This window comes from Emydura macquarii, unplaced genomic scaffold, assembly GCF_026122565.2.
Source record: "Emydura macquarii macquarii isolate MOO-44397 ecotype Brisbane River unplaced genomic scaffold, CSIRO-AGI_Emac_v2 contig_2171, whole genome shotgun sequence".
NCBI classification, from domain to species: domain Eukaryota; kingdom Metazoa; phylum Chordata; order Testudines; family Chelidae; genus Emydura; species Emydura macquarii.
Genome location: NW_027132308.1, coordinates 796178 through 816997, shown reverse-complemented (window position 1 = coordinate 816997; position 20820 = coordinate 796178). Strand labels below are relative to the sequence as shown.

The 20820-nt window shown below is 41.4% G+C and overlaps 1 protein-coding gene across 13 annotated transcripts in view; it reads left to right on the top strand.

Moving 5' to 3' along the window:
• The window catches only part of CAMK2D (calcium/calmodulin dependent protein kinase II delta), a 251327-nt gene that overhangs the window by 71867 nt on the left and 158640 nt on the right, over nt 1-20820 (top strand). For all 13 annotated transcript variants that reach the window (XM_067558664.1, XM_067558663.1, XM_067558659.1 and 10 more), the window contains exon 3: nt 19357-19416. In XM_067558664.1, coding sequence (XP_067414765.1) covers nt 19357-19416 — 60 coding nt within the window. The remainder of the gene's footprint in view (nt 1-19356; nt 19417-20820) is intronic.

Here is a 20820-nt window from a genome sequence, read left to right as displayed (position 1 = left end):
GTCCTTTCTTAGTCTAAACATGGCAAAAACTGAGCCCATTTTTCCTCCTAAACCATTTCCTTTACTTTCACTGTTGCCAGTACCATCATTCTGCTCGTCACTCAAGCTTGTAGCCTTGGAGTTATCTTTGAGTTCTCCCTATACTTTTCTCCTCACAACCAAGCTGTTGCCAAATCTGGTTGCTTGCTGCTGCTCCTTTTTTGACTATAGGCTCTTCATGGTAGTGACTGGTGTTTTTGTGTGTGTGTGTATTTGTACAACAGTGGCTATAACATAGCCATTTCTAAAACTCATTCCTGCTCTTTTCTTTCCACTGCCAAGACTCTGGCTCCCCATTGTTCTGTCTTGCCTGGACTACTGTAACCTCCTTCCTTAAAGCATACCCAAATCTCATCTCTGTCCCTTCTTCAATTAACATTCAGCAGCTAAAACCGTCTTTTTGTCCTACTACTTAAACCAGGGGTTCTCAAACTTTTTTTCTGGGACCCCTTTGAAAATATTTAAGGTTGTGAAGACCCCACCTCCAAAAAGTGACCTCTGTCCCCCAGACCATACCACTCTTACTTCTGTGCTGCTGTTGGTGGTGATGCTGCCTTCAGAGCTGGGCACACAGCCAGCAGCCACTGCTCTTGTGACCCCCCTACAATGGTCTTGTGATCCCCTTTTTCATTTTGAAAGCTCTGCATATTCTGTCTTGTGTTCATGTCATCTCTTGTCCTTTTAGCACTTCATCCCTTGCACTCTGCTCTCTACTGAACTTATTTTCTTTCCTCTTTCCTTGATGTCTTTTTCTCATGCTTCCATCTGAATATGAAATGACATCCTTTGTCCTGTGTGCCAAGCATTCGTGTCCTCCACTTCTTCCTTTGTGGTTTACTTCCCCTGCCCCTCTCCACCCTCCCAACTCTTTCTCAAATACCAGAGTATGCAGTGGTGCTCATCTTACCATATGACTCCCATTATTTCCATTTGTTTTTTTAATTCTTGTCCCTCCTATCTGTACCCCTTCCTTTGTCTGTCCTCATGTCTGACTAATTTAGATTTTGAGCTGTTGGGGGGGGAGGGGTCCTGCTTTTAGAAAAAAATCTCTGCACAACACCCTGCAAAGTTTTGACATTAAAGATTACAAATGTAATAATTCATAATCTATAATTACACATCACCATTCATGTCACTGCAGTATTTCACCCAGAGTCTGTTGACCAGGAAAGGAAAATCAGGATAAGGGTTTTTCTTGAATTAATGTTAGTTGGGTGGGTTCAATTAAAGCTTTCATAAGCAGTAGTTTTGGACTTTTAAAACTCTCAGTTGAATATAAGCCAAGACTGATTAGTGAGTTTCTATGAAAATCAAGGGAATTGAATCTAAATTTCATTGTGATAATTTTGAAAAGAAGAAAAAATCATCAGAAAGAACAAATGCTGACTCCACAAGGTTAAAGCTTAATATAACAGCTGAAGGGTGCAAATTCCTAGAACAGAGTTAGAGACCATTTATGTGGTTGCTGTTGAGGGGCAGGCAAGCAGTTATTTTATTTTATTTTGTTTGTTTGTTTTTAAATATTCCTTTCTGTTCTAAGTTACTGGTTCAAATCCAGCCCAAGTCAGTATTTAGAAAATAGGCTTTTGGGTGAGCCTAATTATAGGCCTGTTAAGAACCTAACACAATTTTGGGCACTGCCAAGGAAAATGTAAATGTAATACCAGTAGTAATCACTTCTGGTTGCTATTTTCTCTTTGCTCAATGCTCTGTGTGAAATGTGCTTGTGGTCGCTATACAATTTTTAGAAGACAAATATTTATATATATATATTTAAAAATAATCTCAGGAGAAATGCCAAGAACTGAACAGACTAAACTACCCTTTTGCCCTCTTGAATTAGTGAGTTGAAGTCAGGGTTGAGGTGATTTATAGTGTGGTTTGGATAAGCCTCTGCCTGTGTCGTCATATGAGCTTTGTAGATAAATAGGGTTCAGTCTCCAAATCTATCAAATTGGCACCTTTTATGAGTGTGAAACATTAAAATAGAAGATGGGGGAAAAAGCCCTAATGAAGGGCTAGGTAACTGAAAATGTGTTTTCCTGTCTGTTCCCATTGTTGAAAGCTTCTACAGCTGAGCACAAATATGCCTTTTGTTTTCTTTATGCCTTAAAGGTGAATTTTGAAAGTCAACAGGTGTTTTTTATTTATCTACTCAATGATCACAAAGCCTCTTGGATTAACATTATACATTTTGTTTGCCTTTCTTATTCAAAAGTCTGACTGAATCAACACTCATATGCAGAACATGCCTTCAGAAATAACTCAAGGCAAATTGGGTGCCCTAATTTCTTGTCTTTATGCTTTTGACCAGTGACCCAGCAACAAAATTTGGCTCTGCTGTTGTTTCCCGTTATTGCAGACTGGCATCCATTATGGTTTGGAGTATCCATGGAAAAGTTGTTTTTTTCAAGAATGACCACTGGGCTCATAGTTCAGTTAAATGCCTTTCTCTTAATGTCTGTAGTAGTTTATTTATTATAACTGCATCCCACTTTTGAGCTATAACAGCAGTGAGAGAAGAGCAAATAAAGATAGAATTTCAAATGTTTCCCCAGGAACAGGTAGTGAATGCTAAAGAATTTGATTTGAAAAAGAGAATTATTTATGAGAATTCTAAGATCCAATATCCTGCTGCATTTGCCTTCTTTAATGATAGGTGGGTGGGGTAGTGGGTCTATCTGTTTGTAATCATTTAGGTAATATGAAATCCACTAATGGAAAACTCAGAAGTTTGCTAAACTGTGCTGTTTTTGATTTCTCATATAGTCTACAAATGACGACTGCAAAATGTCAAAGGTACTGTAAATTATCATCTCTTTCAAATTAACAAGCTCAGGCAGGGGCTTGGTAGTATAGATGTTCTATTAATGACTTCATCTCATGTAAATTACTGGTCCTAATTTTAGAAATGGAATTAGACCATTTTTCAGAGAGTATTGTGGCTGAAAAGAGTCTTCAAAATATATTTATTTGATGCAGTTAAATTACCTAGAAATCACATGCCTTGGTTTTGAATAGGGGCAAAGAAAGTGACTGAGACAGGAATTTCACCCTTATAAAATAGACCCTTAGGCCATTTACATTTAACACTACCCACAGTGGTTCTCGCTGCCTCATATATTTCTTAAGGAGTTTGTCATAATCTGATTTTGTCACGGTTTTTCCTAAAAACAGCTGCTTTGCATTTGATCACTCCCAAAGAAGAACACAAAGTGAGTTTGTGGCTTCTGTTCTTGTTCCCTCAAGCATCTCTGTTGACAACATATTTTATTGCTAAAATGCTGGCAGTCTGACTGCATTACATCCTCTGGTTGGTTCAACAGGATTTTTCAAAATCATCTTCATTGCTCTTTTGTGTACATGACAATATGTATACATATAGGTGAGTTTACTATAATCTCAACATTCAAATATGGCAAATGCTTTACTATATCTACCAGATTACTACCTAAAGAAGAGCTCTAGCTAATTCCCCCTGTGCCATTGCTGTAGGCAGATCTCTTATTCTAAATGGTTTAGTGAGAAGACGGGGGATGTTGAAGTTGTTCCTTGCATAAGTGGTAGATGCCACAGACTGATGCCGAACTATTCTAAGGAGTTTTTCTCATCTCTTACAATGTGGCTATGTGGGAGACAAAGAGAGGTTTTCTTCAGCCATCATAACATTTGCAAAGTCTTGTTCAATTGATGTTTCAAGTCGTGGACAGCTAAATTAATAAACTGTCTTTACATAACCATAAAGACACTTCCTTTACAAGGACATTTCTGATTCCTTTTTGGATAAAGTTAAGTGGATTTGTGCTAGAAAGGCTTTTATCATACTTTTTCAGGCTGGAAGGCTTCAACCTTTCCTTTCAGATGTGGATTTTGGTACAAGGGACGTAACACCTTTGTACTTCATCATTAGAATATTGCAGTGTACTCTAAAAGGGGCTACTCAATAAATCAGCCAAGAAAATGAGACTTATTTAGAAAATAACTGCCCACTTATTAAGTGGACTTACTCACTTTGAGTGCATGCCACTGGTACTCTGGGATCTGCACTCTCTGGATGATGAGTTTTGGATGGAGTTTAAGATGTTGGTTCTGACCTATAAAATCTTAAATGCCCTTGGACCTGCCTACTTGAGCGACCCCATTTCCTCCAATGACTGTACCGCACTTAAAATGGGGGAGGAGGAGACATCCAGCTTGCCGGAGGAAGGTACCAGAGTTTATGGTGGTGTGGGAGGGAAGAAGGTCAGAAACTGTTGAAAAATGTGGGTGAGGGTGGGGGAGTCATCAGCATAGTGACACTGACTCATCCCCTGAAAATATAAAGGCAGAAGGCTTTAAAATGAGTCTCAGCATTAGAAGCCCTTTCTCTACACAGTAGGCAAGGCAGCACCCACCCTCCCTGCCAACAAGGTGCAAATGTCAGGTTGAGTTAGGATCTGGTATGGGCATTGTGCTAGTTGCTCTTTATTAGGGGGGCTGGGAAGGAATTTTTCCCTCACCACCATATTGGCTTAGATAGAGTGGAGTGGTTTTTTTTTTTTTTTTGCCTTACCCACAGCGGGTGTCAGGGAGGACCTGTTATGTTAAAGAGGAATAGGGTTTAGGCCATATGTTGCAACTTATTAAGTAAGTGTGGGGCAGATGCCCAATGCAGGCACTCCATAAGGAAGGCATCCAGTGACCAGATAAATGGCCTGGTAAAGGACTTAAGAAGGAGGTGATGGTTAAAGGAACTGAGGGGAGTTTGGGCTTCATGATTGGTACGGCAGGGAGCCACCTCCCCCTTTCTTATAGCCCATCTTACCCTTTCTACAAGGAGGGGTGGATGGTAAGGTCCAAGCCCTGGATTGGCTGGGAGATGTGGATGGAAAATAAAGGGGGGGAGGGGATAGCTTGCTCTACTAAAACTATCATAGAAAAGAAGATGACCTTCCATTCAGGCATCCCCACTGCACGATATGAAGAAAGCCACACAGGGCTCAAAGAGTTGGATTCCTGAGTCCAGTTAGTCAAAGAAAGACTCTGAAAACCTTAGAAGTCCTGCAGTGGGCTACTGTTCAGAGAAAGTGTCAAACACTGTTCATCTTTAGAAAGAAAGCTCTGTGAGCTGCCTGGTGAATTTTAACTTGAGCAAATATAAATTGTTCTGAATAAGAAGCAATAACGTGTCCTGCCTACTGTTGGATAGAGCTCTTAAATGTACTAACAATGAAAAGGGCTAAGAAATAAAAGTTGACAGCATCATGAAGATGGGAACATATTGTTCAGTTGCCACGAAGAATACCAGTAGGATCTAGTCCTTTTAATTTTAAAAAAAAAGGCAAGGGAAAAATCATACTTGCATAATGCAAGGTGTGTAGTCCAGTACATCTGGAGTACTTTATTCAGTTTTAGGCACATTTGTTGCATTGGGTCGTAGGTGCATTCCAGGATGAACTAGGGAGAAACCACTAAATTTATCAAAAATCCGGAGGGTTTTAGCAATGATGAGCATGGAGAACTTGGATTCTGAGATTGTGTCCACAGATGACGTTGTTGGTGTTCTGCATAGCTGCTTGTTACAATAGGGACGCATCCACACTTGAAATAAGAGGAATTCTTACCATACGGAAAATTTCATTTGTGCATGCATACTGTGATGGCAGTTTGGGATTTGAAGTGCAGCATACCATGTTGCAAGGAAATTTTGACTAGGACACCACTGCTAATGCCTCTACTCTTACAAAACATGTTATGACCTCATCCAAGGAACTGGTATATGCAGTAAAAATAAGTTAAATTCTTCCAAAACTCTAAGGTTTATCTCCCCAACACCGTATCCCCTCAAATTCCTACATTTATTTGCCCATTTATTACCAAATTTACATGGAGGTTTGTTAAACCACGTGCCACAGAAATCATATATCAAGTTCAAGACAATGCATATGTGGAGGAAATTACTACTGGGAGAATCTACTGTCAGTAATACATGGTGCAGCCTTCAGTTCCTAGTAATCCAGAAGGAGTTCAAGTCCAACTATTCATACTGTGTCCCAAATTCTGTGTTTCATATTGTATAATTGTTTTTCCAGGTTTCACTGAGCTTCATTAGTTGTAGAATCTGAACATGTTACCATATACTTCAGTGTGTTCTTTAGCTACATGTCTGATTGAAGTTATCTACAGCTAGCCGCAGGAAATACTATTTTCAGAGAAAACCTTTTCCATTTTTAAAACCTTATTGTTCCCGTTGCTTCAATCCTCTGAATCATTTCATAGCCCATGCACTTTCTTCCGTCATGTTGACTGTTTATTAGTGTGAATAGATGTCAGTAACTTGTATACAAAAGACTAGCAGAAGAAAGAGATTTGCTTTAATGAAATAGTTTATAACATAGAAAAGAGGTCTAGATTTACCTTGCTGATGTTTAAGCTCCCGACTTGCATTTTGAGTTTAATTTTCTTTTAAATAAGCATTTAAATTTTAAAATGAAACTGGAAACAAATAGAATTGTCCTGGCTATTTTCTCAGTTCGAGTCTCTCTCATCTCTGTATATTTTAATCTTTACCATTCTCTCTTTTTTTAGCTTCTCAGGTGGAAAAATATGAAGATGGGAGACCATTTTTTTTTTGTTTGTAATCGACATACAGCCTGTTAAATGAGAGAGAAATGAGTATGTAACTCTTTCTTGACATATTACATTTTTGATGACATGTTTGGCATTAGAGCCTGCTTCTTTCTCCTCCCCCATATTGGGGTGTGTGCACACTCTTAGCACTAATGATTTATACGTTGTCAACAGGAGATGAATTCCTTTTTTTAGTTTGCAGTAATTTGGCCTTCAACTGAATTTCATTCTTTGATATATGGAAAGATTTTATGAAAAGATTTGCTTCTCAGTATGGATTAAGTATAAACATTTTATAGCATGAAATAATCATACACTGTGAAAAAAGCAAGTGTGCTGTTTCATTGGACCGTCATATTTGCCAGCATATATCTAGCTGGATGTGCTGTTAAGTTGTTGTTTGATGTGATTCACCAAATGACCAGGATTAATACACTAATTCAATTGTTGGTAATTAGGAAGTCATGTGTTACATGTTTAGATTGTCATACACTGTCCTAATAAAAGTTCAGCTCATACACTTACTGTTTTGAAAAGCAACACTGCATATAAAACTGGGCAAAATATGTATCTGAATGTATCAGAACTAGACCGGAAATCTCAGGATTGAATCATTTGATTGTAATCTTGAGTTCCTTACATATGCAAAAGTTCAATTGACTTAATGAGAGTTTTGGGTGCACAACGAAAGTGGGAACGTTCCTTAGCATATTTTTAAGCAATAAGATATATGAGTGTGTGATGATGATGATTACTCATACACCTCTGGGTGCACCCATCGTTTCCACGTGGTGCATTGTTTGGTAATGTCTTGCAGTGTGATCTTTCATTGTGTCTAGAAAATGGATATTAAGAGAAACTGAGTATAAGCTATAAAGGAAAGACATCTTTTTGGTGAAAGTGCCAATTAAAGATGCACAGTAAGCAATGTGAAGCTCAGGAGATAGAAATAATTCTGTTTTGGGTCCCTGACAGACAGTTCTTTTGTAACTCCAACAGGTTTATTTGTGTGTAGCTAAAGAAGCTTGTTAGATGTTGACACTAAGATTTTTATTCTCTGCCCATAAATCTCTGAACTGGTGATCCTAATAAAGCATTGTGTGAAGTGTGTTGTAATATTCTAAAAGTACTAACTAGGGATTTTTTGAACTCAGCACAGGACCTTTATAGTGAAAATCTTTGCTATTAGCATTGACCTTTCTGCTAACATATTTAATTATGAATATTAAGATCTTAATAAAGTGTGTGGCAACTAATTGGTCAAAGAGAATTGCCAGAATGAACTACTTATAAATTGAGGATCATTAGCTGTTGTTAATTTGTCTGGAATCCCTTTGAGAGAAAACTGATTCACAGTGTCCTATTACATTGGTACGTGATGTGTGTTGTGCCAAAAATATGCGTAGTATCTCTGTCCTGTTTAATTGAGAGAGATCTGCAATAATCTTGGACCAAAGGTGTTCTGCAATCTCCTGTGATATCATTAGCTCTTTTGCACTCTATTTCCCTGATTTACTGCAGAGTCCACACTTGGATGCCTTATTGTTGGTGGCATGGTTTGTGTCTGGCCAGATTAGCGCATTTCAGACTGTGTTTCTTACACTTCTCAGTATCCATATGGGTCTCGTGTACTATGCTTAGAATTCCAACCTCATGCTCTGTGCCATCATGACACTATGTCCAATATATATAATCCCATCATATTTGATGCTCCACTGGGTTTTTAAGAACTTTTTATATCAGCACAATGGGAGGATATATAAGAAGTTTAATATTTCTCTCACAGGGTTTGTGCAAGCTTTTCCATTATTGTGATAATTTTAAAGAGGCCATACATGTGTCATTTTCATTTACATTCTCCATTTCTGATTACCTTTTTTGCAATTGTAGCCATAGTCTGGGATTTGATACAGTAAAATCTGAAGACCATTCATGGGAGTTAGCAAAAGTGGTCATTTCTAAGAGGTTGCCTCTCTTCAAAGGTTTGCACACCAGAGAGTGGTGGTGTTCTGAGCCTCTGCAAGTAGTCACTCGTGACAAGTGGTGTCTCTTCAGAGGTGGTCTCTAAGGCAGGATTTACTATAGTTGATAAAATAGGGCTATTGTAAAATGGAGGGTTCAAAGTTTGGGTCACATTTACAGCCTCATGTTTGTAGTAAGAAGTGAGAGCTTACAGCCTGCAACCTAGCAGAACAGGCTAAGGCATGAGGCCTAAGTGGAAAAAGCCAAGTCAACAGAAATCAGACTGTGAACTTATGACCTGATTGAAACTGGCATGGAGAAAATGCTGATACTGCAAACACATATATTTTCAAAATATTACTAATGTCAAAATATTATTATAAATTAAATAGTAAGTGCAGGAGGTACCAAAATATCCTAACACCAAAGAAATAACCAGGGCAACCTGACCTCTTGAAATGACACTTTGATGGATAGAAATGTCTGATAAGGTGATAAATAGAGGTGTTTTGCTTGAAACATCCAATTTATGATAAAGGGTGGTATTAGACTACGTCAAGAGAGTGGCAACTACCTACATCAAAGGGGGGCAGAACAAAATTGTCTGTAATAGTGTATAAAAGAAGGTGTCAGAGGGAACAACTTTGTCCGGCCTGGGGGATAACAGAAAGTCCCGCCGTTGGGCCGAGTCCATTGTAACGACGCACTCATATGTGAAGTAGATCCATATTTACTCTGTAGGTCGCTTCTCATTGTGCTTCAAGTGCAATAAAACCTGGCCCAGGTGCCTTCGTTGCTCAGCTAAACCGTGGTCGTGTCAATTCATTTGATCGTGAGCGCTGTCTCGGCTATCTGCAGAGCTAAGACAGCATCTACACGGGGATACATGCACGCAGCCTACACTGACAAGCACTAACAACTGACAACAGTGGTGTTATGGGAAATGTTGCACAGATCATTGATTTTTGTTACGCACACAAACACTCTGTCTACATCTCTCTCTCTTGCTCTCTCTCTCCTTGACTTTAATAGGAGTTATATGAATAGATCCCTATATATCTGCTTTAAAAATAGCATTTTAAAGGCCTTATCATGTAAGAGCTCAAATTAAGGTCAAGGTGTTTTTTGGAAAGTGCTGAGTCCCCTCTGTGCCCACTGAAAACTGAGTGCAGTAATTTCCAATAACGGATAAATTAGAGGGAATCATGATCTGCTCTGATGTTCCATGAGCAGAAAAAAGAGGTTAAATTTGTCATGTAAATTACTTGCTGTGAATTATTCCCTGCCACAGGTAATTGCAGCACCTTTCTGCCCTTTGTTTGCCAGTTGTAAGGTGCCCATCTTGGTTCAGCTCCAAAATGCCTCAATTTCAGCCCTGATTGGCTTGCAGCCCAACTTTTACACATCGGTTGCCATAATTTGTGTGCCATAATGTTAAAGTTAAATTTAAAATAAATCTGTTTCACCTCTGAGCATTAATAAAGTAACAACCAGAAGCATTTTATAATAACAAAATAAACTCTGAACTAACTCATCTTGGCTATGAAAATGTTTTAAGTTCTGATTCTTCACAGTGCTGAGAAACAGCTGCACAGAATATTAGATTGTAAGAAAGAGAGGTCCCTTCCACCCCTAACAAAGCTGCATTGTCATAGCATCAGAATAAAATCACCCCTCCTGGGGTCTGGCTTGTTAACAAAATGCTAATTCCAAAACTACATTCATGTATCCCCAGGCAAAGCCTTTTTTAATGTTTGGCTCCCCCTATTTCTCCTAGTGTAAGGCTTCTTCAATGACTTGCCTGCACTTGGGGTTCCTTCTCCCAGGATCCGTCTTTCCCAAACCCTAGATGTGCCTCTGCATGAAGGCCACACCCACCACCTCCTTTATAGCTGGGCCACTGAGTCAGCAAAACTCACTTAGCAAGATGATGACCTGCTTATATGTGGTGGTGGTTCTTCAAGTGCTGGTCCCTATGTGTATTCTTCTGAGGGATACTGTCAACACCTCTTGGTGTGGTCAGTCTAGGGGTCCCAGCTTCTCCTAAGTGGCCCTCCTGTGTTTGTTTTCAATCAGATCAGTTCATGAACCCATGCCTCTTAAACTGAGTCTATCAGTCCTTCAGTTCCAGAGCTTGCAGTCTCCACTTTTGCCTCCTGATTGCTTTCTCAGAAGCAGCCTGGTGCGGAGCTTTGCTATCTCAGGCCTCTCTGCTTCCCTCTCTTGCTCTGTTCTCTCCCCTTTTTAGCAAGTCTTGTTTTCTCTGTTGGCACAGCTGTGGGTGCCTGTCTCGAGGATTGGCAGTTCTCACAACTGCATGGGGCTGTGATCAAGCTGCTTGCTTGTAAACAGGAAAGACTCTCCACTCCCTTCTGCTCATGCCCAGTATGGGGTTTGTAAACCCCATTACAGGTACACACACACATGTTCCATAGGGCACCAGAAGGATCTTGCAAGCAGTGTTGTCTATTGGTCCATGCCTCGGTCTTTTCTCTCATGTGTCATACGAAGGGCATAAGGGGGTGATGCAGAACACCCGCCTTTCCATTTCCTATTTACCCCCACATGGTCTGAGACAGAACCTTCCACAGCTGGGTTCGAAGGTGATCCTTTCTCCTCATTTAGTAAATATTTTTTAAAATTTCTTAATGTTTGTAAATACTTTTATCAGGCTAGTTAGCTGTTAGTAATCCTCACCCCAGGTAATTCTCCCTGCCTCCCTGGTACAGGGTTTAGATTATTGCCCCAGTTATCAGGCTTTGAAAACTGCGTCTTCTGTCCTTGTTCCTTTCCAATCAGTAGTGACCACCAGTGCTGCCGTTACTGTCTCAGAGATTCCTGAATCTCCTTTGTGTGCAGTATCTGCTGCTCTTTCCCCAGCAGGCATGAGAACACTGCTTAGAAACACCTCATGGAGCTTTGTGCTCAGGTCCCCCAAGGATTTAGGTGCTCCTCAGCTTATGGACATGATCAAAAGGTGCATGGGAGAAAAGCTCCTTCAGTTCCAACCTCTGCACCAACAACAGCACTGGTTCTGGTACTGACAAAATCTAAGCTCTGGGGCATGAAGGACCCAGAACTGGCAGTACCTATGAAGGATATCAAGGGGAGATGCATTCACCAATGGTACCACCATGCCACATATGCATCTGCTGACCACTAAGAATCTTCCCACACCAATTCCAACTTGGTCAGGTGACAAGACTCCATTACCCTCGAGGAGAGGAGAGTCTTACACCACTGCAGAGGATATCCTCCTCCTCCTGGATTTGCAGTTTTCTCGGTGGTTGGGGTCAGTCCTCACTGGGGAGGCTCTGAGACCATCAGGAGTCAGGAACTGTTTTTAAAAACAAAACAAAACAAAAAGTCCATCCCGCAGACTGTACTGCTGGTCAACAGGGACCCAACTTTATCATTGTTAGGGGAATTAGGTGTACCCGTGGAATTGTTATAGTCTCCATCAAGGGAGAATAGCTCAGACAGGGAATAAAAATCTCCTGGAACCAGCCTCGACCATCCAATCCAACAGATCCTCCTCGGGATGGGTGTTACCTAGAGCCTTGGGATCCTGCCTAATCTGCCTTTGACCCTCATACTGGCATTATTGGGGCCCATGGGACCCATACGCATGGTACCCAGAGTCCATGCAATTCAATAGGGAGTAATATCGCCCCAGTCCTCCAACGGTTCAGCTAGAGCCTCCCCCTGAACACCTGAAAGAGGAAGAGGATGAGTCAGAACCGTCAGTATTGATAGTGGCGTTGTCTTCATCTCCTGAAGAGTGGGTTGTTCTAGCTTTTTTTATCTCCTCCAGACCATCATGTACTGTTCCAGGAGCTGCCACTGAGTGTGGCAGATCTCCCTAGAAGAGATTCAACACAACACAAACTCCTGGATATCGTACAGCCCACAGGATCCACTTGGCTAGCTCTCTGTCACTGGAACCGGCAAGGACCATATGGCATATGCTGGCGACATGTACCTCTACCCCCAAGATGGTGGAAAAACAATACTTCATTCCAGCTAAGGGAGTAGAGTTCAGCCACTGAAAGATTCAAACAACAGAACCCAAGGGTCACCCCTGCAGACAGAGAAGCCAAGTGTCTAGACATTCTCAGGAGGAAAGTATTTACATCTACCAGCCTCTAAATAAGAATATCTGTCAGGTGCTGCCTACCAATAGGCCTAGTGGTTGGAGCTGAGGTTGAAGCCAGAGGTGTAGAGTTGGGATTGGGCTGGGGTAGCACTGGAACTGAGACCAGGGGCAGGTTGGGGTCAGAACTGAGATCAGAATTCAGAGACAAGCCAAAAACCGTACCATAGTCAGGTGTGTTCCAGAGGTCAAAGCGGGGTGGTCAGAGTCCATGAACAAACCAAATCAGGACCGTAGCTGGAGTCCAGGTATGGCCCAAAGGTCAAATCCAAGGGTTCAGGAGGCAGAGGCAAGGCTGGAATGGGTCAGTAACAGGGCTGGGTCAAGCCCAGAGCAGGGCAAAGGCAAGACTGGAACAGGGCTTGGGCAAGGCTAGGGCATGAACAGGAACTGGATGAGAAGCAGGAGAGTTCCTGGCCGGGTACTGCTGTTGCTCAGACTGAGCTTCAGCTCTGGTGGGGATGGTGAAATACCTGAGCCCTGGAGGGGGGAAAGGGTCATCAGACACAGACTCTGCTCAGGGATAGACTGCTGCTGCATGCTTGAAGGCTGAATCACTGCAGCTCTGTGGGAAGGGTAAGTTAGTGCAGCTGAGTTGTTGCTGAAGCCGGAGAGGTGGCTCACTGCAGCTCTGTTGGTAGGGCAGCTGAGAGAGCAGCCCTGGTGTGGCAGTGTGTTTGCCTTGCAATATCAAACTATCAGGCTCTGCTGGCCATGTACAATTTTATAAATTATTCAAAGGTTCTGGACTTTAAAGAGAAATTCCTTCAAGAAGAGAGGTGGTGACACAGCCCCTCACTGGTCTGGGTGAAACCCCAACGCATCACAGTTCACACAGCTTGATTGGTGCAGTTCTTTTATAGCGCCACAGCACTGGACTCCACTTATTGTGAAAATAAACATGTTTATTTACAAAGATAAAATTTTAAGAGATGGTGAGCGAGGATAATAAGAACAACAGGTTACATGTAAAACACAAGGTATAACACACTTCTTGGAGTCTAAGTTTTAACAGGCTAAAATATTGTCTACAGTAATTTCTCACCTAAAGCAACCTCACAGCCTCTCACTGGCCCACGTAGCCAGGATCCAGCTTTCATGAATGCAAAACATGCTGTCCTTTTTGCTTTCTCAGTGAAGCATGACAAAATGTCTCCTTGCGTCTCCTTATATTTCACATAATTCATTTGTTCTGTGCCAAAGATGGGACGACCCCTCGGGTTTCCTTCCCAAGGTGCTGGTTCCAAGGTGTCATGGGATCATGTATTTAGATAATTGTATTTGCCAGGCTCCAATGTTGCTGCCTACAAGTTTGGTTCCAAACACTGTATATGCCAAAGAGGTACATCATGAACACCATGATGATGATTCCCCATAGGATGAAGGCTTCACTGATAAGATGAAAGATCCTGGACATGTTGCATAGGAGTTCCCTTCCTTTCCCTTACACCAGAGAAAACAGTAATTACAATGCCTCCCTGTTAGTGTGGGGAGCTTGCATAGATAATCACATAGTGCAAGGTACTTGGATGCCTTGGGAAACAAGCATGCACATAAACCTTCTGGAACTCAGAGCAGCCTGAGAAGCCTCCAAGGCATTCTTGCCACTCCCACAATCCTGACATATCCTGTTAATGTTAGACAACGTAACGATTGTGTTGTATATAAATATTACCTCTGTAAACTTTACCCCTCCATGAATAGAAGCCGGACTGGTGTCATCTTATGGAACAGGTTTCCCTCAGCATGCACTTCACCACTGATCATAAATGGGAACTATGTGACTCAGTGGTGAACAACATCCTCTCCCAGTGGGGAATCCCTGCATGGGATCCATTTGCATCCCAGATGAACAGGAAGTGTGACACATTCTGGTCCAGGGGAGCTCAGGGCTGGAATTCCAAGAGTGATGCTGTTCTACTGTCTTGGATAAGCCACCTGAGGTATTCTCTTCCTCCCATTGTGTTACTGCCTTGGGTTCTACAAAAGATCCAGCAGGACAGAGTTCTAGTCATCCTCATCACTCCCAAATAGGCCAGTCAGTTCTGGGTTTCAAGTCTCCTGCAAATGTCAACCCATCTGACATGAATCAGACTATATGCTTTCCTTTGTTTTTCCCAAAGCCTCACATCTCCGATGAACAGAAGAGACTTCGTTCCCTCTGGCTGAGATGTGCGTTAGCTTTTTAAATGCAAAAAGTAAAAGTGATCAGAAGGTCACTGACATTATTCATTGCTATAGCAGAATGAATGCGAGGGCAATCTTCATCATCTCATAGGATCTCTAAGTGGATTTTGAGCTGTATCCTACTTTATTAGTTGGTGCATCTCCCTCCACCACACAGAGTGAGAGCTCACTCTCCTGGAGCAAAAACAGCCTCGGTAGCCTCGCTTCATAAGTGACCTTACTTGATATTGGCAGAGCAGCAATGTGAAACTCTATCCAGACGTTCATGAGGCACTACACCTGAGTTCAGGACTCCACAGATGATACATCCTTTAGGGTGATGATCCTACAAGCATCTGTATCACTTGCACCTTCACATGCTCCCACCTGAACACTGCTTGTTAGAAGACCACAGTGGAATACACATAGGGGCGAGCCGTTGAAGAAAGGAAGTTACCTTATTGTAACTGTCTGGAGACTTCAAGATGTGTGGTCCCTATCTGTATTCCATTGGCCAACCTGTTTCCCCTCTGTTTCGGATATTTAAATGATTTGTGGTAGAGAAGGAACTAAAGAGGTGGTTGGTCCCATCACCCCTTGTACTCTCGTGAAGGAGACGAGCAAAGGTGCAGCTGCAGACCAATGGACGCTGCTTGCAAAATTCTTCTGGCGCGTGGTGCACATGCGTACCTCGCAGTGAAATACAGATTGGGATAACACATCTCAAAGAACTTGTTACAATACGATAAGTAATTTCAGGCAAGCATCATGTTATAGGATCCAGATTTAAAAACACAGGGTTCCATCTTTCTGCCTTGAGGACAGAAACCACTGGAAGCAAAGGATAATTGACTAAGTGCCTGCATAAGTGCCTAAATGCTGGGCAGCATCATGCCACTAATAAGAGCATGTGCAACAGGCTTCTGAGGCTATGGCAGAGACAGCCTGGAGGACTGTCAGGATTTTCCCCAGGCTACAGAAGATTCAACCAAAGCTATGGCCACATAGAGAATCAATGGATAGCTTCCAGCTACCATTGTTGTGTCTGCCCATAAAGACGATTGTCTGAATTGACAGGTAAAGAGGGATGTGTGACCAGCCCTGTTTCATGTCGCTATTTAACACTAAAGCTATCTCCTCTTAAGTGCTTAACTATCTTTTTAGCACATAAAGGGCTTTATTCAGTAACAGGCATACCCGTCTCTCCACAGGCACTGTCTCTTAAAATGAATACATACCTGAATCCATGTGATTACGAATGCTAGGCCATTCAGCTTGTGCTAGTGGCGTTGAAGAACAGGACATGGAGGAAAAGAAGAGAAGGATAATAATACAAAGGAACTCTTTGAGTGCTAATAACAAATATGCTGCATCTTGTTCAGCCCTATGCAGAAATGTCAGTAATTGCTTTATGTACACACAAACAGCATGCACTATAGTTTTTTGGTCACTATTTCAATTCATTTAATAAGTGGGAACCAGAGAGAGAGAGAGAGAGCTAGCCTCTGTGTTCAGGAGCTGATACCACTTGGAGACAGACAATATCAAAGACAATCTAAAACTAGTGCCAGTCAACAGCTGTTTCTGACCATCTTACTTTTTCTGGCTCATTTGATTGCACAGCTGTTGATTTTTCTCTCTTTCTGCATATGAGATCTGTGAAAGGGAGACTGGGAGCGATTCCATTTTCCAATTTACTGTTTGTTTATCCATTATCCTCCTTATATTTTCCTTTGTATACTCCCTTGAACATCTGCACACTGGCGTTTGAGGCCAAGTCACAGTGAGAGGGTTGGTAAGGTGGATCTGCTCCGGAAGAAAGTGGAGGCTGTGACACTTTGTAAACATGATGAAGATGAGGGAAAGATCCGTAGCTTAATTTATGGGCCTTGGTTTATATAGCAACATGGTTTCCCTTGAGCACCAGCATACTGTGTGTACGATACTGTTTGAGACATTCAGTATTTGTGAGATGGATGTTGATACTATTTCGTTTCTGATCCTGTTGCTGTTGTCAGAGATCTATAATTTAATCTTTTACCTCAGGTTGTGCTCAAAGATGTGGTCATATGGTATGTAATCTTGTTACTCCACAGCTATGAAACAGCTGTGCTTTGCATCATTCTACTACAAAAACACAGACAAGTAGAGGGGGAGGGATTCTGACTGGGAACTGGTCCGCATCAATTAAAGAAATCAAATGAAATGAGTTATCTTTCATTTGTCTCTTTGGAAGTCTTGCCCTACAAGACCCTGAAAACAAGATTACAAGGTCCATCAAAAATATATTTCTTCAGCCATGTGATATCTATAACTTTTTATGAACAAGTTCTTGTTTCAGTTAGGCTGTGCTGGCACACAGGGACCACATTAGAGGAACTCACAACAAAGAAACAACTTTAAGTACAAATGGCAAAAGAGTATATTTTCAGAGGGGTAGCCATGTTAGTCTGTATACAGCAAAAACAACGAGAGTCCTGTAGCACTTTAAAGACTAACAAATTTAATTTCTGCAGGCATAAGCTTTCGTGGACTGCAACCCACTTTGTCAGATGCAAGAAATAGAAATCAGATAGGGGGCATATATATACATCCAAGGGTAAAGGAACAACAATGGGGAGGGTTAGGTGTTCGCAAAGTCCATTCAGTTAGAGTAGTTGAGGCCTATTCACAACCATTGATTAGAAGGTGAGAATGTGTGAACAGTGACAATTACTTCTTGTAATGAGATAACCATTCCAAGTCCCGATTCAGACCCAGTTTGATTGTGTCAAGTTTGCAGATGATTTCTAGCTCAGCAGTTTCTCTTTGAAGTCTGTTTTTGAAGTTTTTTTTGTAGAAGTATGGCAACTTTCAAGTCAGCTACAGAGTGTTCTGGGAGATTGAAGATTTTTCCGACTGGTTTATGGATGTTATTATTTTTTATGTCTGATTTGAGTTCATTTATTCTTTTGCGTAGTGACAGTCCAGTTTGGCCAATGTACATGGCAGAGGGGCATTGCTGGCAAATGATGGCATATATTACATTAGTAGATGTGCAGGTGAATGAGTCCCTTATGGTGTGGCTGATGTGGTTAGGATCAGTGATGGTGTCACTAGAGTTGATGGGTGGGCAGAGCTGGCAACAGGGTTTGTGGCAGGGGTAGGTACCTGGATTGGTCTTCTGGTAGGGTGTATGGTTGCTGGTGAGTATTTGCTTCAGGTTGGGGGGCTGTCTGTAAGCAAAGATAGGTCTGCCTCCTACAGCTTGAGCAAGTGAGGGATCATCTGCTAGGATAGGTTGTAGAGCAGTGGTTCTTAACCTTTCCAAACTACTGTACCCCTGAAGCCTGAGTCCCACCCCCACGGGGCTGAGGCATGTAACTTAGTTTCATGGCACCCCTGTGGCTCCAGGCAATTGCCTTTCTTGCCACCCCCAATACCAGCTCTGCACTTGCGACCCCTCTAAACCCCCAGGTTGAGAAACACTGTTGTAGAGCCTTAATGATGTGTTGGAGAGATTTTAGTTGGGGGCTGTAGGTGATGGCCAGTGGTGTTCTGTTGTTTTCTTTTTTGGGTTTGTCCTGTAATAGGACAATTGGCTCTGTCAATTTGTTTCTTCACCTCTCCAGGTGGGCATTGTAGTTCTAAGAATGTTTTATGGAGATCCTGTAGGTGTTTGTCTCTGTCTGAGGGATCAGAGCAAATCCGGTTGTATTTTAAGGCTTGGCTGTAGACAATGGATTGTGTAATGTGTCCAGGGTGGAAGCTGGAGGCATGAAGATATGTATTGCTGTCAGTTGGTTTTCGGTGTAGGGTGGTATTAATGTGACCATCCTTTATTTGTATTATAGTGTCCAGAAAGTGGATTTCTTGTGTATTCTCAGGCTAAGAGGTAATCAGCCTAACTGTGGGAGTTGTGGGGGGTGCTGCTGTTGATCATTTAGCTACTGGATCCTCCTACAGCATCGTGTTGGTAGAATTCTGTAGTATATTCTAAAGTATCGGCTTTACATTGGAATATTAGCACTTCATTGGTGATGTACTTGGTACCTTATTCATCACTGAAATACTTAATAGTCTATGATTAGAATTCTTCCAGAGATTCAGGGCTGTCTTCATTCTGATTAATTCTGTAATCATAGTTTATCTGGTAATTATAGGTCATTGTGTGACTATGTCCCATCCGCCACTGAGAAGGCAGTGTGATTTTTAAATCACTGTAGCTTGAGCAGCTAGTCACAGCAAGGGGTGATGTAGTACCCTGATTCAGTGTGGCATATAATTTGAATGTAAAATCATAGTGATTTTAACTAGGAGAAGGAGGATATATTTTAAAGACCACGTCACATATTGTACCATATGTTTTTCCACTCACAACACCACATGGGACGATGTGTCTCTTCATGATTAAACAAAAAAGTGACAATTGTTTCTCTTTCTTGCAGATCACCAGAAATTGGAAAGGGAAGCTAGGATCTGTCGCCTTTTGAAGCACCCTAATATTGGTAAGAACATTTAATCACTTTATATGGTGTGTGTCAGTGCAGAAATTGAAAGAGAAAATACAGACTGTGTTCATAGAGGTAGAAAGTTGGGGGAAATGAAAGGAAATATACAGCGGAGTTCCTTCTAAACTCATAATGCTCCCCTGAGAGGTGGTGTCTCGTAGATGATCTCACAGATCCATGCTGACTTCTTCTCCTTGAGCTGATGTTTTGTTTTTGTGACTTGTGTCCCTTCCTCTCCTCACTGTTGTGTCCCTGCATTCCAGCACTCTCAGCACTCTCAGCATGATTTTTGTCTCATGCTTAGTAATGCCTCCTCCCTGTTAATAGCAATGACAAAATGTGAAAAACAAAACATACAAACAAACAAAATTCAAAAACCGCAACTCGAAATGGAGATTGGAATTACTCAAACATCTCTCTAAAAATTTCAGACACTTTGTGTTTTCACCTGAGAGCTCAAAACACTGTGTCTCAGCCAAAAAACAGGAAGCTCAAAGACACTGAGGGAGACAGGAGAAACCTTGCAAGTCCCTTGAACATTTTCAAACCTTTTAAAAGTTTTGGTTACATATGTTTTGTTGCTTCTTTACCGTTCCCAAACCAGTTTGCCCATCCCTTGCTATATATAGTAAAGCAATGTTGAAGCACATTTGTTTACTCATACCAAGGAAGATGATTAAGAAGAAAATGTAAACAGTAATTACTATGAAATGGGAAGAGCTAAAATCCACAAAGGACTGTTGAAATATATCACTGCATGTGATTAAATTCCTTTGTTCCATTGACTAGTTTGAACTAATATTATTATTGTATGCAGTCTAGCTGTTCTATTAGGGTTATTATAGTGAGGAAACGTACAGCTTGAAAACACAGAAGGGGTTGTAGTTGTTGAGGAGACATTACTGGTGTTCAGTAAGACGGCACAGAGGAAATTCCATACTGTGCAACCTACTCTGAAATAGATAATTCAGTCAATGAATCACACAATAGAATATACTTTTTCTTCTAATTGGCGGTTCAGTTTCAGAAAGAATATCAGGGTTCTGAATCTTATGAGAGAGGCTGTTTGTTTTCATGCTGTAGAATCTCTATGAACACTATCAAGTCACTGAAATTTATCTACTCCCCCTTCCCTGTTATAGAACATTCTGCTGAAAGTGTGTGCCTGCTAGAGAACCACTTTTATATCTATCCTAAAAGCTCTCAAGTATATAAGTACCTTGTTTGTATAGTTAGTGAAGAAGTTTGCTTTTATGTTTAGTCTATCTTGGAGTAAGATCGTAGAGGTAGTTTCAAGAGTGGAAAAAAATTCTGTAAATTTACAAAGGCTCTGATTTTCAGTGAAGACCCATGCAATCTATCTGGGAGTCGATTCAAGAAAACCACCTTCTCAAAAGGCGT